Genomic DNA, 25303 nt, shown 5'->3' on the forward strand with positions numbered 1-25303 from the left:
ATGTCCGGCCCCAGGGCCCAGCCCTCCCGCCCGAAGCCACACGGGTCCCAGCGACCCCCGGAGCCCAAGGCACCCGAGGACATTCCACCTGAGGCTGTGAGGGAGTATATGGACATCATGGAGGCGCTGGTGGGGCCCGTCCACTCAGCCACAGGCGACTCAGATGCAGAATGGGGAGAGGACGGAAATGAGCTGCAGCAGGAAGAGGACGGCACCTACTCGGACCCGGATCTCTTAAGCTATATCGACAAGCTGTGTTCCCAGGAGGACTTTGTCACCAAAGTAGGCTAGGCCTGGAGACTGGGGTCTGCAAGATGCCAGGGCATGGAACTCTCAGCACCCAAGATCTGGGTTCTGCTCAGGCCGTTGGGACTTAAGCTCAGCTCCTTGTTCCTGAGCCTGGTGTTAGGGGAGGTTTACGCAGATGTTTGTGTGTATATGTTTGTGTCTATCTGTGTGTATGCCTTTGTGTCTGTTTGTGCCTCTGTATATATGCTCTTTTGTGTGTGACTGTGTATGTGCATGTTTGCGTGTGTGTATGTGTGTGTGTGTGTGCGCGCTGACCATCCCCGCCTTGTGGAGGAGAGTGGGGTGGGTCTCTGCTTTTCACTTTCCCTCCTGGCCTTCTTGTCTCACAGGCCACTCCTGGCCGAGGATGCTCACAGCCTCTTCTTTCTGTTCTAGGTGGAGGCAGTCATTCACCCTGGATTCCTGGCAGATTTGCTTTCCCCAGACCCACAGCTGGATCTCTTGGCCCTAGAGAAGGAGCTGGAGCAGGAGGAAGGGCTCACCCCCGAAGAAGTGAGACAGGGGAGGGAGAGGGACACTCAGGGAGCCAGGGGACCCCACGGGAGGGGGACCCCAGGTGATCCAGGGGACAGGGGAATCCAGATGACCCAGGGGAGCCAGAGGAGGGAGGGATCCCCGGTAGAACAGGGGACACAAGGGACACTCAGGAAGACCAGGGCACAGAGGGACCCCAGTGAACAGGGGAGAGGTAGGGCCCCAGAACAGGAGGGCCACATAGCGCTGTCCATCCCTCCCCTGCCTGGGACACCTGGCATGGGGAAGGGCCCGTTCTGGGGTGGGTGTAGTGCAGGGTGAAAGGAAGGAGAGGATAGGGAGCCGGGAGGGGAGGGAAGGTCACAAAGCTGGGAATCAGTTGCAGGAGAATGGCCGGACTGCCACAGTGTCTGTATTTGGATTCGAGTCCTGGGGTCGCCCATCCCCTCCTCCCCCACAGGGCCATTGTCCCACTGCCCAGTGCTCCTCCTCTCACACGTGTGTGTGGAGCCGTCACTGTCCTCCTCCCTCCTACCAGCTGGTGCAGAAACGACTCCTGGCCTTGAAAGAGGACGACGGTGTGCGGGCAGCCCTGAGTCACAGTGCACCCGGAATGGCCTCAAGTCCTTCTGAGTCCGACGCCGGCCAAGGTGCCCAGAGGCACGACCAAGACCCCCATCTAGGGGTCAGTGATGAAGCCTGCCCACCAGAGATTGATTCTCAGGCTCTTCATAGGCTCATGCAAACAGACACTGCCCTGTGCAGGCCCGAAGTCTTTGTTCCCTCTGGAGGACGTCAGGAGTTCTCTATATTCCGGCCCGTACGGCTCTCCCCTCCCCAGGGTCAAAGGCGCACCGGCCCTCTACTGAGATCCAGGGATGCGTCTGTTCTCAGAAAGGCCTCTCCTCTTCGGGAGGCCCGAGTGCCCAGGGACGGGTCCAGTGAGAACGAGGAGGTGCTCCAAAGCGTCTTCATCATAGACTCTCAGCATATACTGGTGCCTTTCGGGATGTCCCTCAGTCCTGCGCATGTCTCAGCCCTGGCTTCCTCTGGAGGTTGGGGGGCCCAGAGTGCTCCCCAGTCCCCCTCCTCTCAGAGAAGAGGCCTCAGCCCAGCTCCACCAGCCGCTCCCAAGTCGAGGAAGCGGGCTCTGTGTGGACGCCCAGCCGCTGCTGAGAAGCTGCCCATCCCCGGGGCTGGCCTCGGCGTCTCTGGGAGGCCAGCCTTGGCTCTGGGGCTGGCTCGCCCCTCACAGCTGAGAAAGAGAAAGCGTGACCCGTTTGACACAAAGAAGCGTGGGAAGAGGAGGAAGAAGCACTGCAGCCAGTAGGGTTCAGCTGGGCCGGCCCTCCAGGGCGAGGCCCCAGGGCAGCCCCCTGGGGAGCCTAGGGGCTCCTTCTCCTCCTCCCAGTGCTGATCCTGGATGATGTGGGGGGAAGGGAGCGGGGCAGGACCACCAGGGTGGGGAGGGGGAGCGGGATTGTGGGGGGGTTAGGGAGGTGGGGGAGGTGGGTGTGGCCAGGTGTGGGTGGGAGCAGGACCTTTGGAGTGATGTATGTAAATTGTGAACCAAGATCGTTTTCGTGGGAAATGCTCTCAGGCCACTGTCATCTTGTTGGTGTTGAGCTGCTCCACAGAGAGCGATCCTGAGAGGAAGGAAGGATGAGGGAGGTCACAGGAGCTCTGGGTCTACAGGTGGCCACACCTTTCCTCCACATAGACAAGGACTCCTCAGGCTGCCCCTGGGAACGCACAGCTCTCACTTTCCCCAGGGACCCCCTCATCAGCCCCTTCTCTAACGCCTGCTTGGCTAGGGCCCTTCTGGGGCATCTGTACCGTCTTCTGCATCCCTGAACCTTCTGGGGAGGCAGAGCTGCTCTTGTGCCTTTCAGCCCTCTGGACACTCACCAGTTTCTAGGATGGAGCCTGGAGACGGCCCTTGTCATTATGGAGCTTCTCTCTGCTTTCCTCATGTGGCCAGACGACGGCGCTGGGATGACCCTCCGCTCATCCAGGGTTTCCTGTGTGGGTGGCCTGACCAGAGACGAAAAGTCTTGGCCATGGGGACGGGACTGTCTGCCTCATCGTAGCGGGAGCATCCTCTAGTTCCACTGGGATTATTGCAATGTGGAGAGTGGTGGAGGCAGCTACCTCTTCATCCCAATGAGGATGCAACAAGGGGAATGGGTGTGGGGAGATTCATGGGGCACCCGTTAAAGGTGTGTATAAGGGAAAGGACAGTCGGGCCCCTTTGTAGAACTTGTGGGATCTCTGTGCAGCAGCATCTCGTTCAACTGAGGGAGGAGGACCCATGTGGCTGTGGCCGTGGGGACTGGCGTCTGGGGCCTCCGGGTCTGCAAAGACACCCCAGAGCTACTGTCCCTTCCCTTTGCACCCATGGCTGGACGTGTGTGTGCACTGGTATCAACACTGGTTTGTATCCCCATAGGAAACAGGTCCTCCTAACAAACTATGACCACGTTTCACAAGAACAGCTTGCTCACAGGGGCGGCAGGGGGTGGGAGAGGTGTCTGTGGCCCCAGATCTGAGTGGGAGCTGGGATCCATGCTGAGGAGTGTGGAGGCCTCCGTCACCGTCCTGTGGGTGTCGGCAGAGGCTTCGAATCATCAGAGCAGGGGAAATGACCCCCTCATTAGAGTGAGATGAGCAAACAATGAGGGGCAGGGGGTAGACCCCTGCTGTCTCCCAGAAGTGCCTCCCCTCCCAGTCCGCTTAGCCTCTGTCACAGCCTGTGCTGGCCCACCTCTGAAGCCCCTTCCTCCTAAAGCACTGAGATGCTCTGATCTTTTATGGACCTGCCCTGGGCCTCACCCCCCCTTCCCTGCTGGCCAAAGGCTCTTCTCCTGCTTCCGACTTCTGATTCCTTCCCCAGGACCCAGGCAGGTGTTAGGACAACAGAGATTCCCTGAACATGACCCCTACACCACCAGCATGCAAAACTGGGGCCGCAGGCTTCCACAGGTGGCATGACTCTCTGCTGGACCCTGCAAAGAGCTTGGAGAAGAAAGGGGCTCATGTCTCTCCACCTCCACAGAATCTGTAGGTCAGCCTCACAGGTCCCCCTCTGTCCAGGTGGGCAGCACATATGTGCTCCCAGCCCTCCTTGACCCTTTGTGAAAGAAAGTTTTTGCAGCTTAGTAGTCTGATATTAGGCAAGGTGTCTCAGGGCTTGTTCCTTTTGAAGCCCTACAGGAGAATCTGTTTCCTCTCCCTTTCTGTCTTCTAGAGGCTGCCTGCATTCCTTGGAATTAGTCCCTTCTTCCACCTTCAAAGTGCATCACTTTAATCTCTGCTTCCCTCATCACATGGTCTCTCCAACTCTGACTCTTCCTGTGTCCCTCCTATACAGCTCTTTGTGTTTATATATAGCCCACCCAGAAAATTTAGGATAATCTCTTCATCTCAAGATTTTTTACTTAGTCACAGCTGCAAAGTCCATTTTTCCATACAAGGTAACGTTCACATATTGTCATAGGAGGGGTTAAACACGGACGTTTTGGGGGAACCAGAATTTACCCTACTAGAAGAAATCCACAAGAATACCTACCATCAGAATCCACATGAATAACAGACTATGACCAAGTGGCGTTTATTCCAGGGATGCAAGCCTTGTTCAATGGTAACCACTCACCAGTGTAATCTACCAGATTGAGTCTAAAGAGGAAACACGTACTGTTACACCAGTTAACACAGAACAGACACTGAACGAGATTCAACGCCCCTTCATATTAAAAGTGCTCAGGAAACTAGGAATAGAAGGGCACTACCTCAACCTAATAAAGAGCCTCTACAGAAAACCTACTTCTAACATCACATGAAATGGTGAAAGAATGAATGCTTTTCCCTGAGTTCAAAAACTAGGTTAGAAGGTCCACTCTTATCTTAGTTTTCAACTTAGTACTTTAGATTCTAGTTACTGTAGTACAGCAAGAAAAGGAAAAAAGAGGCATACATATTAGAAAAGAAGAAATATAACTGTCATTCTTTACAGATGACATAATTCTCTACATAGAAAATTCCAAGGAAGGTATAAGTAGACTCATAATAAATTATAATAGCTTGCTTTAGCAGGATCTCAGAATATAAAATCAATACATAAACATTAATACACAACATTGATCATATTTCCATATACTAGTAACAAACTGAACGACTGAAAACCAAAATTTAAAACATATTAAATAGGTTCCAGTTCAAGATGGCAACATAGGAAGATCCTGAACCCACCTCCTCCCACAAACACACCAAAGCTACAGCTACATATGGAAAAATTTCCTCTGAAGAAAACTAAAAGATGGTGGAGCAACCCCTTCACATCAGGAAAACCAGAGGGAAACCACATCAAAACAGGTCAGAAAGGCTGAGACACAATTTTGCCATAAACCCCATCCTTGGTGTGGAGACACACAATTAGGAAGGAACTCAAAACCTGGAGCTTCTTCCTGAGAGGTGAAGGGTATGGACCCCACATTGGGCACTCCAAATTTTAAGGCTGGCACCTGAGAGATAGACCCTCAAAACATCTGACTTTGAAGACCAACAAGCCACATCCCATGAGACCCACAGGGCTGTGGTGAACTGAGGAACAGCTCTTAAAGGGCCTGTGCACAGACTCACCTGTCCCAGGGCCAAGTGTAGAAGCAGCCCTTTGAAAAGCACTCTGACTTTTTGGGAAAGAAACTCACTTCCCAATTTTAAAGCATTAATCTGAGGAACAGGGGCCTGCTGGAATACTCCCCAGGGACAGAGGCTGGCGGGTGCCATCTTCCTGCTCTCTCTTTGCCTTGATAAAACTGAAAGGTGCCATCCTTTTTCCCCTTTTTCCTTTCCTGCAGGTGACAGCTTTGTGCTCCAGCCAGCTGGCTCCTTCTTCCCTGCTCTTCCACTGTCTTGCTATATATATATATATTTTTTCTTCTTTTCTTTTTTTTCTTTTCCCTCTTTCCCTTTATTCAAATGGTGTCATCTTTGCACTCTTCCCACCGCCTCACTCAGCCAGTAAGCATCATCTTCACACTTTCCTTCTGATGTGCTCCAGAGAGCCAGAATCTCCAAGACAGGAGATCCCATTTTTGTGGCCTCCACTCAGGGGATGCTCCTTGATCACCTGGCTCTGGAGGCCAGGAGGGATTTCTTTTCTGGGTCCCATGGGACTGTAACAATTGGAGAGACAGTTCTTGGCAGGATACCACCCCCAGGATGTACCACTACACATCAGACTGAGACACAGCCCCAGCCTTTACAAGAAAAAGGCCTATGTGCTAGTAGGGACAAGACTTAAGAGCAGGCTTCAGGTTCAGCACACATCTAGAGGCTATGGATGTGCTCTCGGGGAAGGTAGGCTGGGGGTGCCATCTCTCCACCCTCACTCTGCCTTACTACAGTTCACTGGTATCTCCCAGAATGGAGCTTGTACACTTATCTGAAGCACTGTTTTCTTGTGACTGCTCCCCAGGGAACACCTTCAGATTGCTTGCTTCTGGGGCGCAGCAGGGCTTCCACTTGCAATCTCACAAGACTAAATACATTTGCATTCTTTAAAAGCTGTTACCAAGTTTTCTGGCTTCCTATCAACCTGAATCTAGGTGCTGCCTGAGATCCTCCACTTTGGGTTGCTCATTTGTCTTGGCACACCCTCAACTGCTGGGATGGTGTGCCAGGTCTATTAAAAATAAACTGCTTAGACAATCACAAAGGTTTGAGAGGCAACCAAGAGTAGACGGGGTTAAATGACAAGGTTCATCTGTCACACAGCTCTTCAAGACTGGGAGATGTGGCTATTTCACTTAATGCATAGAAACCAACACAGAGAGTCAAGCAAAATGAAGAAAGGGAGGACTATACTCCAAAAAAAGAACAAAATAAAACCTCAGGAAAAAAATCTTAATGAAATGAACATAAGTAATTTACTTGATAAAGAGTTCAAAGTTATGGTCATAAAAATGCTCACTGAACTCAGAAGGAAAATGGATGAAAACAGTGAGAACTTCAACGAAGAAATAGAAGATATAAGAAAGTTCCAAATAGAAGTCATGGAACTGGAGAATGCAATAACTGAACTTAGAAATACAGTAGATGAAGCACAAGAAAGAATAGGTGAACTCAAAGACAGGTCAGAGGAACTCATCCAATCAGAGAATAAGGAAGAAAAAAGAATGAAAATAATGAATATAGCTTAAGGGATTTATGGCACATCAAATGGAATAAAATTCACCTTATAGGAACTCCAGAAGGAGAAGAGAAAAGGGGGCAGAAAACATTTGTAGAAATAATATCTGAAAACTTTTCCTAACCTGGGGAAAGAAACAGACATCCAGATACAGGAAGCCCAGAGAGCTCCAAAGCAGATCAACCTAAAGAGATCCATACCAAGAAATATTAAAATTAAAATGTCAACGTTAAAGATAACAAGGGAATCTTAAAATCACCAAGAGAAATACAACTTGTTATATAACTTGTTATATACAACTTGTTATACAACTTGTTATATAACATCAACCTAAAAAGCTTCTACACAGAAAAATAAACAATCAACAAAATGAAAGGGCAAGCTACAGAATGGGAGAAAATATTTGCAAATCATGTACGTGATAAGGTGTTAATATCCAAAATATATAAGGAACTCATACAATGGCTATATCTGTATCTATATCTATATATAGATATAGATAGATATAGATTTTCAAACAATTCAATTAAAACTTGGGCAGAAGAACTGAATAAAAAATTTTCCAATGAAGACATCCAGATCACCAACAGGTTCATGAAAAGATGCTCTACATCACTAATCACCAGGGAAATGCAAATCAAAACTACAACGAGATATCACCTCAAAGAGACTAAGAGGTAACAAATGTTGACAAGGATGCAGAAAAGGAAACCCTTGTGCACTGTTGGTGGGAATGTAAATTGGTACAGCCGCTATGGTAAACAATATGGAGTCTCCTCAAAAAATTAAAAAGAAAACTACCATACATTAGCAATCCTGCTTTGGGTATATATATGTCCAAAGAAAATGAAATCACTATTTCAAAGAGATATCTGCACTCGCACGTTCATTGCAGCATTATTCACAATTGCCGAGAGATGGAAACAACCAAAGTGTCCATACATGGATAAATGGATATAGAAGATATGGTAGGTACATAGATGGAATATTATTCAGCCATGAAAAAGAAGAAAATCCTGCCACTTGCAACAACATTTATGGATCCTTGGGGCATTATGATGAGTGAAATAAGTCAGAGAGAGAAAAATAAATACTGTATGATGTAACTAAATTGTAGACTCTAAAACAGCCAAACCCAGAGAAACAGACAATAGAATGGTTGTTGCTAGGGGTTGGGGTTGGGGGAAATGGGGAGATGTTGACCAAAGGGTAAAATATCCAGTTAGCACATGAATTTCTGGGAATCTAATCTACAGCATGGTGATTGCAGTTAACAGAACTGTATTATATACTTCAAAGTTGCTAAGAGAGATCTTAAATGTTCTCACCAAAAAAAATGGTATTTATGCGAGGTAACGGAGGTGTGTTAACTAGCTCCGCTGTGGTAATCATTTCACAACATGTAACATACCAACAGGTTGTACACCTTAAACTTACACAATGCTATATGTCAATTACATCTCAATAAAGTTAGAAAAAATACAGAAAACAGACTGTTGCATAACATTCAAGCAAAAATACTAGTTTGGGACTGCTTTTTCTTGAATTTAGTCATTGTTCCTTCTTGAATCTGTTTTCTATCACATGATAGCAGACTCATACAGGCAGCTTACTTCTGATCAGGCGCAGCCAAAAAGAAGCAACTGATGGTATATGGAAGTTTAGGGATAAGCTATGAGATTTCTCCCTTTCTTCCTCTACTTTGTGAAGATTCTCCAGCAGCAACTGTGTAACTTCCACGGCTCCAACTCCAATGAGACAGAACTGCTATGGTCTGACATTGATGATCATTTAACCTGGCCCTGGACGCCTTTACAACCTTCTCCTTAACTTTGCCTTTCCAGCATAGGGGTACAAGTAAATTCCTATTCCTACTAATCACTCCATTATCTAGGTGGCCCTTCTTTACTTCTCAGAAGTTTCATCACTGGTGTTCTTAATACCCTGTATTAAATTTATTTGCAAAGACTTGAAACAATTTCTATTTTATTTGTTATGGGCAAATACAGTATAATAAAATTTCCAAATATTAAAAAAATTAGAAGACACATGAAATCTCAAAATGGGGAAATGTTAGCCACGTGTAGGAAGAAAATGTACTAATATTATTGGAGGAGAGAATTCAGGAATTGGAAGATAACACTAATGAGTTTGGAAGGTATAAGACTGTGGAGAAGTTTGAATGGTGGGCTTCATGCCACAGGAAATAGGGAGTGATTCAAAGTTCTATAAAGATTGTGCTCACTTCAGCAGCACATATACAAAGTTTTATAAGATTAATCTGAAAGTGGTAGGCAGTTTGGAGTATGTGATGGAGTGATGTCAAAGAAAAATTGCACCAGATGGTTAAACAGGCAAGGAGTACTTTACTCAAGACGATTCTGTAATAGGGGAGAGACACTGAACTCCGTTCTGCTGAAACAAAAGGCATGGAAGTTTTTAGATGCCAGGATGAGCTGTAGGAAAAATAGTAGAGGATGCTGGGGAAGAGGTTGGTCAATATAATTAGACCATCTCTGTTTGCTTTGGCTCTTATCAAAGTTAGGCTCCTATACTCCCCACAGAGACTGGGAACTAGGGGCAATACCTTTCTTGAAGGTTGTATTTCAAAGAGCTGACTCCCAGGTCCTTGAGAAAGACATTTCTGGGTTGGAAAATTATCAAGTGACTAGGAGAAAATTTACATCTCAAAGGGGCAGAGAAAGAATTTATAATTTCAAGCTTCTTAAAGTAAATGTTTTCAGAAAAGGGAGGTTAGGGGCCTATGGTAAAGAAAAATCCTGTCTGAAGTTTAGCCAAACTGAGGGACACATTAAGGCCATCTTGATCAGTAGTTAAAATTAGCATTACCTTCAGGAAGGTTATTTTATAAAGAAAAGCAATGCTTTAGGAACTTTCTCAGAAGAATCAAAAGTAACTGTCTGCTAGTTAGATACAGGTCAGGAATAATGAGAAAGGGCAGTTACAAAGTAAACTCAACTAATGTTCTCTGTGTTGTAGCTTTGATAAAGATGAAATAAGTAGAAAAAAAATAATCCATTGGTACACGGTGAGAGCCAATTGGATGGACTGCCCAATTAGAAATACTTCTTTATTTTCTAGTCATTATCAGTCAAGGATTAACAAACCTACTTTTATTAGATATACTTCTGTCTAGGGATTGAGAAATATCAATTATTTAAACTTAATCACTACTTTATTTCTGTGAGATTTTTAAAAATATACTTTGGGGAAAAGTAATGGAAGAGTGATATAGCACTAAAACATTCAAGTGAATGACATAATAAGATCCTATCTTTCTCAATTTAAGGAGAAAAAAAGGGAGGGCAAAAGAAATGGGCAGAAAGTAAGTTTACCAACCAGTCATTGTGTCAAGTGTTTTCATATATTTATCTAATTTAATACTCACAAAACAATGAGACATAAGGAAGATATTTATCCCATTCCATAGATGAAACTCTATTTACAAAGTAATATATCAACCATTTGTAGAGCTGACCCTTGAATTTAAGGCCTTACGTCTGTGGAAATGCAAGAGCCAAACCCTGCTAATACAAGGTGCTTAGAAGAGGTAGACTTCAGTGAGCAGGAAAATCAGAGCATGCGTGAACTGATGACAAGTTTTGCTGATCTAGCAGCTTTGTGAGATTTGTCTAGATTCAAAGGCCCTTGCTCTACTAAACCATCAAATTAGAGGTGGTCTCCTTCTGAAACAACCAATTTGCAGAGCTATTCAGACTTTGGGTCATGATATTTTTTCAAGGATTAACTATTATCACTGGCTTTTCAAATTTTAACTTTAGAAAGTCCTTGCTTTTGTTGGAAGCAATGTTACATTTTGATGCAGTTGTTTGCAGGGATGAAACTTGGTCGCCCTCTGGAGGCTATTCTCAGGTCCGACTAGCATACCTTAATTTTGAGAAAGAAGTCAGGTCTTAACAATTTAACAAGTCATTTTAAATGTGTGGAAATTATGTATATACATTATACTTTTTTAGAAGTTACAAAACATTGAGTTCAAATGCTCAAAATATTTTAAAATGCTGAATTAAACGATTTATGGCATAGCATGTTTTGAATTCCTGTTCTCCCTTTGGAAATGGAGATGGTCATCATTCTCCTTTTATCATGCAATATCTATACTGGGACTAAAACCGTTATTTTTTCCTCCCCTATTATAGGAACACATGGGCAATTAGTTCTATAAAATGAATAATAAAACATATGACACAATACTATACACTCAATTACTACCAAGATCTTCCATTTTAAGTTTTAAAAAAAAATCTCTAAATTTCCAATTAAAAAATTTTTTTTTCTTTCTCTCAGAGACAAAACATCAGAGCTTACAAGAACCCTTAATAACAGAATGGCTCAAAGGATAAAAATGTTTTGCTCCCTAGTTCATTCTTGTTCAGTTTTCTTGTAGAAGGTGTATTATACCAGTTAGTGTAAATTATACAAGCAAAGTTCTTGCCATATATTGGTGGCAGCTTTTCTACATAAAGTAAGCAGTTAAGGGGCTTCCCTGGTGGCGCAGTGGTTAAGAATCCACCTGCCAATGCAGGGGACACGGGTTCCAGCCCTGGTTCCCGAAGATCCCACATGCCGCAGAGCAACTAAGCCCATGTGCTGCTACTGAGCCTGCGCTCTAGAGTCCGTGTGCCACAACTATTGAGCCTGCGCTCTAGAGCCCATGCGCCACAACTACTGAAGCCCGCACACCTAGAGCCCATGCTCCGCAACGAGAAGCCACCGTGATGAGAAGCCCGCACACTGCAACAAAGAGTAGCCCCCACTCTCCGCAACTAGAGAAAGCTCGCGTGCAGCAACGAAGACCCAACACAGAGCCAAAAATAATAAATAAATAATTTTTTTTAAAAAAAGTAAGCAGTTATGAGCTGCTATAAACCTACTGTTTCTTTACTTGATTTAAATGAATTTAATTCTTTAAATAACTGAGCAAGTAGAGAATTTAGACTCAGCCATTATTAGAGGTACCTTATACAACCAAAGTGGTATAAAAACCCTGTAACATGAAAGTGTTGTGGAGGTCCTTCTGGTCTTCTGAGACCGGGACACCTGTACCTTTATGTCCCATTTATAAATGCTCCTCTATAATGTTTGGGATGCTGAAATATTTGATGAGATAGATACCTCATGCCTATTACATGCCTTCCCTATATCTCTCTCAACTACATCCCTCTAATGAGTTGGTGCAGCTCCAAGGCTCTATCCAGTAACAAGGTAGTGTCAGGCAGTGCTTGTTGTACTCACTGGTTTTTAATCCTCCAACTGCCTTGTAATCTCCTCCTTCACACCTTGAGGCTTAGAAATGGCATATTTCCTGAGGAAGAGGTTTCTAGGGAGTCCTGTATACTTGCTTGAAATGGGGACAGGAGGATGGAGGAACAGAAGGGAAGATATACGGAAGATGAACGGATTTTTTTTAATATAAATTTTTCTGCCATAAAAACTATAGGTACCAAGCAAAGCAATCAGGGAAATATATATTCATGCATTAATTTACCACTTACAACGATGAGTAGATAGAGGACATTAGATAGATTAAGGAAGTATCTAGGAGGTAAAATGGATAAGATTGATAATGGATAGGATATAGTGGCTGATGCGAGAGGTTGAACTCAAGGATTATTGTTAGGTGCCTGGTTTATACAACTGGGTGAATGGTGTCACTACACACTAAGACAAATGAAAATGAAGGAGGAGAGATTCGGCAGTTTAGGGAGACCATGAGTATTTAGCTTTATGTATATTTTAAATGAACAGATTTAGATGTTAATTAGGCAACTGGATTTACAGAATTCAGATTAGAGGTCTCAGGTACACAAATGTCCAAACTTGATGGAGTTGGTAACTGAAGCTGTGTGTTTCTGTGAAATCATATTATGAGTTCCAGAGTGAGAGGACATAATGGCCTAAAACTGAATTTTGAAGAATTTCAACATTTAATGTCTGAGGAGAAGGATACGTACCTGCAAAGAAGATAGAGAATGAACTGCCGCAGAGATGAGAAGAAAACCAGAGGAGTTTTTGGGTCAAGGAAAATCAAGTCTCAAAGACAGAAGCAAATCCTACTTACAGGTCAAGTAACTAGGAGATAAAATTTTCACATCGCATCCATGGATTTGGAAATAGTTTATGAAGTACCTTTTTATTGGAGTAATAAAAGATGGATTCTATTGGGAGTGGGTTGAAGCATGAGAAGGAAGTCATAAAGTGAAGGTATCAAATATAGATAAACATTTTTAAACAGCTTTATGGAGGTATAACTGATGCACAAAAAATGGCACATGCTTAATGTATACTATTTGATGAGTTTGGACATATGCATAAACCCATGAGACAATTAACACAATCAAGGTAATAGACATATCTGTCCCCTCCAAAAGCTTCCTTGTGTCCCATTTTTTCTGTGTGTGGTAAGAACACTTAACATGAAATTGACCCTCTTAACTAATTTTAAGTGCTTAACACTATTGTTAACTATAGACACTATTTGTACAGCAGATTTCTCAAATTTATTCATCTTGTATAACTGAAAATTCATACCTGTTGAACAACAGCTCCCCATTTCTCCCTTTCCCCAGCCCTTGGCAACCAACATTCTATTCTCTGCTTCCATGAGTCTGATTATTTTAGATACCTCATATAAATGGAATTATGCAGTATTTGTCCTTCTGTGACTGGCTTATTTACGTAGCGTATTGTCCTCCAGGTTCATCCCTGTTGCCACAATGGTAGAACCCCCTTCTTCTTTTAAAGTTGAAAATATTCCATTGTAAATATATACTACATGCTTTGAACCATTCATCTGTTGATGAACATTTTGGGAAAAGCTTCTTGACACTGATCTTGGCAATGATTTATTGGCTATGACACCAAAAGCACAGACCACAGAAGCAAAAATAGACAAGTAGAACTACATCAAAATAAAAAGCTCCTGCACAGCAAAGGAAACAACCAACAGAATGGAAAGGTAACCAATGGAATGGGAGAAAATATGTGCAAATCATATATCTGGTAAGGGGTAAATATCCAAAATTTATAAGGAATTCCCACAACTAAGTAGCAAATAAACCAAATAACTCCATCAAGAAATGGGCAAAGAACTTGAATATACATTTTCCAAAGAACACATATGAACGGCCAAAATGTATATGAAAAGGTACTCAGCATCGCTAATCATCAGGGCAATGCAAATCAAAATCACAAAGAGATATCACCTCACACCTGTTAGGATGCTTAGTTTCAAAAATATAAAGGTAACAAGTACTGGGGAGAATATGGAGAAATTGGATCTCTTGTACACTGTTGGTGGGAATACAAAATGGTATATAGTCACTATGGAAAACAGTATGGAGGCTTCTCGAAAAATTAAAAATAGAACTATCATATGATTTAGCAATCCCACTTCTGAATGGATATATGTATATATATATATGTATATATATATGTGTGTGTGTGTGTATATATATGTATAAGAGAACTGAAATCAGGATCTCAAAAAGATTGCACTCTCATGTTCATTGAAGCATTATTCACAATTGCCAAGATACAGAAAAACATTTTCAAGAATTATCTTAAAAACTGTGCCTTTGAAGAAGAGATAGTGTGGTAATTAGTAACAGAAGTCAGGTGGAGAAAGGTGAGTTTGCTTTTGCTTTTCTTTTTTGCTTTACTCTTCTTTATTATTTTTCCCAATTTGGAAGATTTTAGAATGTTTAAAAAAGATAGTGGAGGGCTTCCCTGGTGGCGCAGTGGTTGAGAGTCTGCCTGCCGATGCAGGGGACACGGGTTCGTGCCCCGGTCTGGGAAGATCCCACATGCCGCGGAGCAGCTGGGCCCGTGAGCCATGGCTGTTGAGCCTGTGCGTCCGGAGCCTGTGCTCCGCAACGGGAGAGGCCACAACAGTGAGAGGCCCATGTAACGCAAAAAAAAAAAAAAAAAGATAGTGGAAAAGATCCAGATTAGAGAAGGTATTGAACAAAATAAGGATCCTTAGAGAGTGCAAGGTGATGCAATCCAAATCAGGAGTAAGGGAATTGGGTTTAGTAGGAATAGAGCTTCTGTTCTGTTAAATTACCAAAGGAGATAAAGATGGTAGCAGATGTAGTAACTCTATTATGTTAATTAACAGGAAAGTTCTAATGTTTTTTCTTTTCTTTTCTGTGAATTAAGAGATTATCTCCTGATATTATAGCAAATGGTGGGGACATGCCATTTAAGAATAGTGCAATAGCTGAATCACTTTGTTATACAGCAGAAACTAACACAACATTGTCACGCAATCATACTCCAATAGAGATTAAAAAAAAAAAAAGAATAGTGCAGAAAGAGAGAACAAAGTGTAAAGAGTGGGAAATGATGGGTCCAGATTAATGTAGCAGAATTAAAGGGCAATATTAAAGGACCTTTTAGGTTAGTGATCATGAATTTATAAAGGAAACAATCTAAACTATTATACACTTTACTTGGGAAGACTTTGAAAGCTGGAGATCAAGAAAACAGAAAGCAATGGTTTGGGTTGATCCAGCATAATTAAAAGACACTGGAACAGGGGTAGGGACAAACACACTAGTAGATAATGGACATTGGAATGTAAGAGAGTAAGGGGAGATACAAAGGTAGTATCAGGAGAAAGCAAGGGAGTAAACAGACTTGCGTCAAAGTACTATCATAGTGGTGGGGTATTTGAACAAGTGAACTGGAATGTGAGAAGTTACTGTAAAGGGATGGCATATTTGTGTGAATAATTTTTAAAGACTATTTCTCTTTTTCCAGCTCTGATTTTTATTTTAGAGGACTGACTCCTGAAAACTCGGTTTCCCAGGATTCACTGACAACTAGCTTCCAATTAATTTTGAGTAAAGGAAGGACTGGTGAGAGTTTGGAGGAAGGGGATAGGGGAGAACCCAGAATGCCCTCTTTCTTTGAGTTGTACATACAACTGAGGCTTCGTCTCCCTCATGCGTCCAATTCCTGCTCAAGGGCTTCTCCCTCCATGTTCCCAGCACCCACCAGCAGTCTCTACATTCATTCCAGTTCTGCTTAGGGGATTCAGTCTTTCCAAACTCTAGGTTGCCTTCCTATTTCATTTGACTCCAGCTTTTATAACTTTTGAAACAAGCTCCTTTTATTAAAATCTACTTTCTAAACTTCCTGAAGCAGATTTCCTGTCCTGCATGAGTAATCCCAGGAAAAAGATGCTCAAGATGGGACTCTGGAATAAGGTTTTGAGCTTGAATGTAGTAGTGACTCCATTGCCAATGCAAAGACAAGTGCTTCTTCCGAGTAGTGGAAGCAATAAATAAATTACCAGCAATATTTGCTTTGAACATATTGCCAGTTGAAGACAATACTTTTACATCTCAAGCAGCAGCTGATTTTGTCTATTACAGCAGTAATACCTACAAGCACCATGGGGACCATTAGCTGCTTCTTATAGCACCAGAGAGCTTACAAAATGAAAATGTTTACACTTAATGTTAAAAGGTGTTAGGTGTTTAAACTCTCAGATCGAGGCATGGGAAGACACAGAGAGCCACACTGAGGGCCTTAAAATTTTCTCATGTCTTAGAGCCACACAGCAGACATGGCTGAGGATCAAGTTTCAAATCTAAAAGTGTGGGTTGCAGAATGAAAATGCAAGTTCAACGTACATCTGTGCTAAGCCTCACAGATTAATATCAGGACACTGATCAGGAAGAGTTGGGTATTAAGATAAGGATATATTGAGTATTTAGGATAAGTGCAGGTAGGCAGACTCAGATTCATATGAAAATTTTTAACCCAAATCTTCCTGTGGTTTCCTCGCCAAAGGAAGCCACCCTCCTTCCTCCCCATTTGAGGAAACTAACCTTCCCTTACTTACTTAACATATCTCTAAAGACCTCATCTAAATAGGTTAGTTTTCAAGGAAATTTCTACTTTTCTCAAGACCCACCCACATCAGCACTTATTGCATCCTAATAACTACAGTCAGATTCTACCAGGCCCCAGTAGGCAAGTATAATGTCCACGCTGGTAGGAGTTAGCATATACATCAAAAGAAATGCTATATCCTGCTAACGTGTATCAGCAGAAACCTGTAGAATGTGTGTGTGGCATATTTTTTGGGGGGGTTTTTTGTTTGTTTTTTTGCGGTACGCGGGCCTCTCACTGTTGTGGCCTCTCCCGTTGTGGAGCACAGGCTCCGGACGCGCAGGCTCAGTGGCCATGGCTCACGGGCCCAGCCGCTCCGCGGCATGTGGGATCCTCCTGGACCGGGGCACGAACCCGTGTCCCCTGCATTGGCAGGTGGACTCTCAACCACTGTGCCACCAGGGAAACCCTGGCATATATTTTATAAGTGTTAGACTGAGAAAGATCGAATATAAAGTTGCAAGGGGTTGAATTTATTATAAAGACGTTACCTGAGATTCAAAGTATTAGCTCTAGCTGATGGAATTGGCTCTAATCGTTGGCTTGTTTGGCTGACTGAAACATAGATTCAATAGTCAGCAACATTCAAAGAGGGCAAGATGCCATAATTTATCTGACAGAATGTAGACAAAGGAATCCATGTACATAAAATGAGAATGTTGGAGTGGATTAATTATGTAAAACCCACTCAACTATCCCATAGTTATGCCCCCACAGAGGTCACCGATAACATTCTTCTTCAAGACATTAAGACATTCTTTGATGAGAGAAATACAAGCATCCTTTTAAACCTCTGTGGCATCTGTCTTCTGTGGGCTAAAGATGACAATGCGGGATAGCACCAATGAAATGGCCCCCGTGCTTTTTAACAGGAACATTGGGTTACAAAGTAGCAGAGGTTAAGTGGTAGCATTTAATATGAGAAACAAGGTGAGTGCAATTATCATAAAGGTCAGCAGGGCAGAGTGGCAGTATTTTGACCCAAAGTGACTTCCAGCAGTAACAGATTAATCACATTTACACTGGGAATTACATTGATGAGCAGGCTTGAACTGTATAAATGAAAATAAAATTCAAGCACAAATGAGCAGAAACCTGCATTGATTTTCCAGGAATGAAAATTACAGCCTCGCCCAGACCTAAACCAGAGATCAGGTGGCTACAACAGCTTCAGGAACTTTGCTGCAACACTGTCAAAAGTATAGAGTGTGATTATTTTTTTCCTCCAGGTCTACCTCAAAGGGGTTTACAATTTTCCAGGGGGAATGTTTAGAAAGAAAAGTGGAAAACTCAGAATTTTTCAGAGATTATTAAGATAAATTTATACACCTGAGGTTCCAAAACATCACTGTGGTCTTCAGGTCATAATAGGGCTTATGGAAGCCATGTGATAATTGGAATTTTGACACAAGTTCACCTCACTAGAAATCTTGTGCAGTGACCTACACTATATTTCCCCATATCTGAATGTATTTTTGGAGTACACATACTTGGAAAATGACAGAACTCTCAACCAAGGTCAGTGCTATTAAGAACGGCTACTGCCTGACATCGATTAGGATAGCTATTATTAATAACAATAATAAAGAACAAGTATTCGCATGGATGTGTAGAAATCTGAACCCTTCTACATTGCAGTTCCTCAAAAAATTAAACAGAACTACCATACGATCTAGCTATTCGACTTCAGAGTATATATCCAAAGGAATTAAAAGCAGGGACTTGAACAGATGTTTGTAATTTCACCTTCTTAGCAGCATTATTCACAATAGCCAAAAGATGGAAACAACCTAAATGTCCATCAACAGAGGAATGGATAAACAAAATGTAGTATATACATACAATGGAATATTAATGACCCTTCAAAGGTAAAAAATTCTGACACACACTACGATACGGATGAACTTTGAAGACATTATGCTAAATGAAATAAGCCAGAACCGAAAACACAAATACTGTGATTCCAGTCATATGAGGTACTACAGCAGTCAAATTTATATAGACAGATAATAGAATGGTGATTGCCAGGGTCTGGGTGCAGTGATGAATGGAGAGGTGTTGTTTCATGGGTACAGAGTTTCAGTTTGGGAAGATGAAAAAAGTCCTGGAGATGAATGGTAATGATGGTTGCACAACAACGTGAATGTACTTAATGCCACTAAATGGTACACCTAAACATGGTTAAGATGGTCACTTTTATGTCATGCATATTTTGCCACAACTGGAAAAAAATACATAGGAAGGGCCAAGTGGAAGCTCCTGGAACTGTCCCTACATGAAAACGATACCAAAAAATAGCAATAGCACATATCTGGGGAATTTGCAGAGACTAAAATAACCATGCAGATGGGAATCTCCATCACCTGCCCCATTTAAATAATCTGTTTGGCCTGTAAAAAAGGCAAATAAGTCATGGACAATGATTGTTGATTATCATAAGATAATGAGGTACTAATTCTAATCAAAGCTGCTGGATTTTATGGGCCTTTTTTTCCTGGAACAAATCAAAACATCTCTAACTCCTGATACACAGCTATTGATCTGGCGAATAGTTGTCTCCACATCAAACAGCAAAGGTAACGGAGCAGTTCACTTCTATCTGACAGAGACAGAAGTACACTCAAACTTTGTCTTACTTGAGTGCTATGCCAAGTCTCCTGATGTTTATAATATTATAGTCCATAGGGAGATTAGTCATCTGGATATCACAAAAGCATTATGATAGTCCCTTGTATTGATGAGTTTATGGTGATTGGACATGAGAAAAAGTAGGGAGTACTCAAGTTGTGTCAGTAAGATACATAGATGTCAAAGAGTGGGAAATAAACTCCATGAAAATTTAGGATGTCAAATATATCACAGCCTAAGTATGATAAGCACACAAACAGAAACCAACCTCCAGAAAGCACTGAAGGTCATGTTGATTTGTTTTAAAGATGCAGGCAGCACACAGCTAGGATTCCGAAAGATTTGTTACACACTCCCTTTCCTAAATCCCATTCCTGATAGTGACTGCTCTTTCCTTTTACCTCTTCTCTCCTGTCCTCACCCTTCCTTTATTGTTCCCTATCCTTCTTACCCCTCTGCCCTCTTTCATTCTTCCTCATAGAGAATAGCCTGGGCTATTATTTGTATTCTTTACATTCTTTATATCTCTCTCCCGTCCACCCCCCACCTCAACAAAGGCCTTGTACCAATTAAGAAAGTAAACATTTCAAGTCTTCAGAGTATTGACAGGAGAAAGGTTATGGGGAAATAGCAAATCCTGACAATTTAAATATTCTCTATGTATCACATAAGTATATTTATTGTAAATAAATTCATACATGCAATAATAGTACAAATAGAAAATATTCACAAGCTACCAGACTGCCAAATTCTGCATGAGATACAAAATCACATACCTATACTACCTGCTTTTCAATTTATAATTAAAACCATGTTACCTCAGAATTTTAAAAATAGCATTTTGATAATTATAAAAAAATTATAACTACATTAAAATTTTAAATTTCTGCACTTTTAAAGACACCATTAGAAAATGAAAGGGCAAGCCACAGATTGGAGAAAATATTCATGAGATATAGATATAGATATAGATATATACATAACATAGACTGGCATCCAGGATATGTAAGATGATCTTACAACTCAATAGTGAAGTAGTATTTGGGGGAAATACTACTTCAGAATTATAAGAAACAAATATTTGTGTTTAAGCCACCCAGCCTATAGTATTTTTTATTGAGATATAGTTGAAATATAACATTATGTAAGTGCAAGGTGTACACTTGTTGGTTTGGTACATTTGTATATTGCAGTATGATTACCACCAGTACCATTAGCTAACACCTCTATCATGTCACACAATTATCATTTCTTTTTTTGTGGTGAGAATAATTATGATCTAGTCTCTTAGCAACGTTGAAGTTTATAGTACAGTATTGTTGACTGTAATCACTATGTTGTGCATTAAATCTCCACGGCTTATTTATCCATCAATACCAGTTGAAAGTTTATATCATTTGACCAACATTTTTCCAATTTCCCCACCCCCAGCCCCTGGAAACCACCATTCTACGCTTTGCTTTTATGACTTTGGCTTTTTTAGATTCCATATATAAGTGATATAAGACAGAAAAAGACCGTCTATGGTATTTTTGTCATAGCAGACCAAACAAAGGAGTATTTGGGAGATGCCATATCATGTAAGCTTTTTAGTCAATGGTGAGAAATATTGATTTTATTCAATTACAATAGGATAGTGCAATGCAGAGTTGGGTTTGGAGGCTTAAACATGGGAGAAAAATGATCTAATTTAATTTTTAAAGATTATCTATGGGGGGAGGGCTTCCCTGGTGGCACAGTGGTTGAGAGTCCGCCTGCTGATGCAGGGGACACGGGTTCATGTCCCGGTCCGGGAAGATCCCACATGCCGCGGAGCGGCTGGGCCCACGAGCCATGGCCGCTGAGCCTGCGCATCCGGAGCCTGTGCTCCGCAACGGGAGAGGCCACAGCAGTGAGAGGCCCGTGTACCACAAAAAAAAAAAAAAAAAAAAAGATTATCTATGGGGAGTTTCCTATAGACAAGTAAACAAGGATTCAAGAAGAAACTTTAGAAGGCCCTTTTTAAGAGTCCAGGTAAGGGACAGCAGATTAAGGTGGTAAAAATAGAAAAACATTAACTAGCAATTAACTGAGAAATAGATTTTCAGGAACTAACCCCCACACATTTAGATAATTCATCTGAAATATGCTATTTGAAAATATAGCTTCTTAGGATGCATCATATCTCTGAAGGAAACGCTAAAATACCAATGGATTGATAGTCCAAGCAATGAAGATTTACTGAGTGTGTGTGTGTGTGTGTGTGTGTGTGTGTGTTCCTCAACTGTCCTAGGTTCAAGGAAAGGCAAATAGAAATAAAACCTTCATGTTGGAATACTGTCCCACAGTGAGTAAAGGTATCATGTACTTTTAAAATTGTATCTATTTAAACAAAGCTTAATGTAATGGGAAAAATAAACTAGACCTGGAATCAAAAGACCTGAGTTTGAATCGCAGCTTGATTAATTACCAGAATATTAAGTTCGGGCAAGTTGTCCACATTTGATCAATTTCAGGTTCCTTATTTACAAAATGGTAGGCTGGATGGAGTGATCACTAGGCTCCCTTCTTGCATGAGATTTTGTTATTCTACAACACCATATTGGTATTCTCATTAAAGTGAATTTCAAGTGTTTGGTCAAGAAGAGGCTCCGGCTTCCCTGGTGGTGCAGTGGTTGAGAATATGCCTACTAATGCAGGGGACACGGGTTCGAGCCCTGGTCTGGGAGGATCCCACATGCCGCGGAGCAACTAGGCACGTGAGCCACAACTACTGAGCCTGCGCATCTGGAGCCTGTGCTCCGCAACGAGAGGCCGCGATAGTGAGAGGCCCGCACACCGCGATGAAGAGTGGCCCCCGCTTGCCACAACTAGAGAAAGCCCTTGCACAGAAACGAAGACCTAACACAGCAAAAATAAATAAATAAATTACTAAACTCCTACCCCCAACATCTTAAAAAAAAAAAAAAAGAAGAGGCTCATTCACTTCTTTTATTTCAAATTTAATAATAATGTAAGCCCTCATCCCATCAGGCAAAGAAGAAACTCTACCATTTCTCATCATTCAAGAATCCATTTCTTTCGTTAGGTCACATGAACATTCTAGAGGCTTAAAATAACTCTAGAAAGTGTGGGAGAGGCTCTGTATTTGGGCCTTAAACAAAAGATACATCTTGTTGAACTTTCATGGTGGCTTTAAATCTGCTGACTCTACTGCTTCACTGATAAACTGGAATAACAGGAAAGTTGGTGCCTGAACCCATATTACTTGCATGAAGTGCATAACCCCTGTTTCTAAAATCTTTCTGTACCTCTGGAGACATGCTCTATTTTCACATTGCCATAGTGAATGTTTAAGTTTTCTGCTACATGAAGATATGTCCCTCTCTCCAGCCTCGGGGACATCTATCCCTCTTCCTTTGGAGTCTCAATGGCTCTCCTCTGTTTCCTCTCTCTCTCTCTCACCTAACATTATTCTTTCAAAGTATTTGTGCTTTTCAAAGAACAAAGGAAAATCGGTCAATTCCAGGAAACACCAGCTTTTCACCCTAACACAAATCTCCCCTGAAGTAATTAACAGCAAATGTTGACTACCATCTTGAAGTGGTGGTCATAGAGTTATTGGGGAAAACAAACACAAGTTAAAGCTTCAATAAATTATACTGCCATAACTACAAATAATTAGCTCTTCAAGAAAACAGATTTATATATCGACAAAATCCTTGTTTTGGAGCCTCCTCACCAAATAGCCTTAGTCTTTAGGGGAACAATCAATGATTTGAAATCTATCCCCCACCAAGCATACTTTGAAAAGTTCATTCTACTATACAGCTCATTAGATCGAACTTGCAATAAATCTTAACAGACTCAGAGAAGAAAATGTTTACTTAAAGTGGTAAATTTTTCAAAACTTCACGTGGAGCCTGATGGGTATTTCCAAAGATCTGATTCCTGCATTTCGCTTCAGATCATCCCCAATCATTAGAGAGATCTCTATCCAAAAGGTATGTGAATCTTCTATGTTCATGTTGCCATATCTGACTACATATATATTCTTATTTAACACACACAAAAACTCATGTACACACTGTCTCTCGCTCTCTCTCACATACACACACAAACACACACACACCCATCCCTTCAGTTCATATATCTGTAAACCTACATACTTTTTGTAACTGCAATTTATTTTTATTTTTTATTTTTATTTTTTTTTGCGGTATGCGGGCCTCTCACTGTTGTGGCCTCTCCCGTTGCGGAGCACAGGCTCCGGATGCGCAGGCTCAGCGGCCATGGCTCACGGGCCCAGCCGCTCCGCGGCATATGGGATCCTCCCGGACCGGGGCACGAACCCGTATCCCCTGCATCGGCAGGCGGACTCTCAACCACTGCGCCACCAGGGAGGCCCGCAATTTATTTTTTAAATTCACATTATGTTATTATGATCCACCCATGTTAATACACACAAAAACATTTCATTCAATTTACCTATTGTATAATATTACTTTTGAGAACAAACCGTAATTTATTTATCAATTACCTTTAAGAAGGGAATTTAGGTAACATCCACCTTATTATAAACAGCACTACATTAAGAGTCCAATGCACATAGCTTCTAATGTAGATAAATAAGAATTTCCTTAATGATAGAGAGGCTGACCTTTCTTTTATAAGTTTCGTGGCCACCCAGATTTATTCTTTTGTGTTTTTATTTGTCCATTTGTCTATACTGCTGTGGAAATGTTTCAATATGAACGTCATATAATCTGTTCAGCTTTTCTTCATACTTTGTGATTCTTTAAATGTTGTGTTTAAGAAACCTTTCCCTAACCTGATTTCATAAAGCTATATCCATATTTTGCTCTTAAAGTATTCATGTTTTTTCTTTCATATTTAATTTTTGATTTGAACTGGAATTTATTTTCTCATTTCTTTAAGATAGGGGTCTAATCCTTTGTCCATATGAATTTCCAATCATCTCAACACCATTTATTAAAAGGTTCATCCTTTCTCCACAAATCTGTAATGTTACCACATTAGTCTCTTTTTTAATCTATCTATGTTCCTGGGCCCTATATTCTGTTCGATTTTTGTTTGTCTATACCTTTGCTGTGCCAGTACCACACTGTTGTAATTAATATGACTTTAAATGTTTAAATCAGGTAGCATAGGTTGCCCTTTCTTCATGTTTCTTAATGTTTTCATATCTTCTTCAGAATTTTTTGGCTGCTTTCAACTCCCTACTTATACGTAATGGTCACCTTGGCTAAGACACGGTAACCAGACATTTGGTCAAACATGATTCATGATACTTGTGTGAAGAATTTTTTTAGATGAGATTAACATTTCACCCAATCAGTTGAAAGTCTTAATAGAAAAAAGACTGACGTCCCCTCAAAAAGAGGGAATTCTGCCAGCAGACTGCCTTTGGACTCACACTGCAATATCAGCTCTTCCCTGGGTCTCCAGCCTGTTGCCCTGCCCTGCAGATTTTTTGCACATACACATCTCCTATTGGCTCTGCTTCTGTTTCTCTGGAGAACTCTGCCTAATACACTTCTCTCCCATATAAACTTTAGATTTAGCTTGTCACGGCTTATGAAAATATCTATTGCAATTTTCATTGTGATAGCAATGCATACACAAGTTAGTGGCATGGTCAATTATAAAATATTGATTCATTTTTACAAAGAATATTATAAAGTGTTCCATTTAATTTTTTACATCCTTTAAGAAAGCATCATTTCCTCCATGAATATTTGACTCACGTTATTATAT

At 41.7% G+C, this 25303-nt stretch overlaps 1 protein-coding gene and 1 long non-coding RNA gene across 6 annotated transcripts in view; one reads left to right on the forward strand and one right to left on the reverse strand.

The window, feature by feature from the left end:
• The first annotated feature begins 766 nt into the window (after nucleotides 1–766).
• On the forward strand, nucleotides 767–2152 carry LOC308611628 (NUT family member 2G-like). Its single transcript, XM_081260340.1, has 2 exons — nucleotides 767–801; nucleotides 1322–2152. Exon 2 carries the CDS (start codon nucleotides 1397–1399, stop codon nucleotides 2111–2113), a length of 717 nt encoding a protein of 238 aa, XP_081116466.1. The 5' UTR covers nucleotides 767–801; nucleotides 1322–1396; the 3' UTR covers nucleotides 2114–2152.
• A 203-nt stretch (nucleotides 2153–2355) lies between these two features.
• LOC308611637 overlaps nucleotides 2356–25303 on the reverse strand; it is a 154913-nt gene continuing 131965 nt past the window's right edge. For 4 of the 5 annotated variants that reach the window (XR_014014984.1, XR_014014985.1, XR_014014986.1 and 1 more), the window contains one exon: nucleotides 2454–2817. This is a non-coding gene — a long non-coding RNA (uncharacterized lncRNA). Of the gene's footprint in view, nucleotides 2430–2453; nucleotides 2818–25303 lie in introns of those variants that run through there. The other variant, XR_014014983.1, reaches the window with a different exon arrangement.

This window comes from Mesoplodon bidens, assembly GCF_964165515.1.
Source record: "Mesoplodon bidens genome assembly, contig: HAP1_SCAFFOLD_118, whole genome shotgun sequence".
NCBI lineage: Eukaryota > Metazoa > Chordata > Mammalia > Artiodactyla > Ziphiidae > Mesoplodon > Mesoplodon bidens.

What these genes read in the sequence shown, in the direction of transcription:
- LOC308611628 (XM_081260340.1), top strand. Translation starts at nt 1,397, where the DNA reads ATGGCCTCAAGTCCTTCTGAGTCCGACGCCGGCCAAGGTGCCCAGAGG.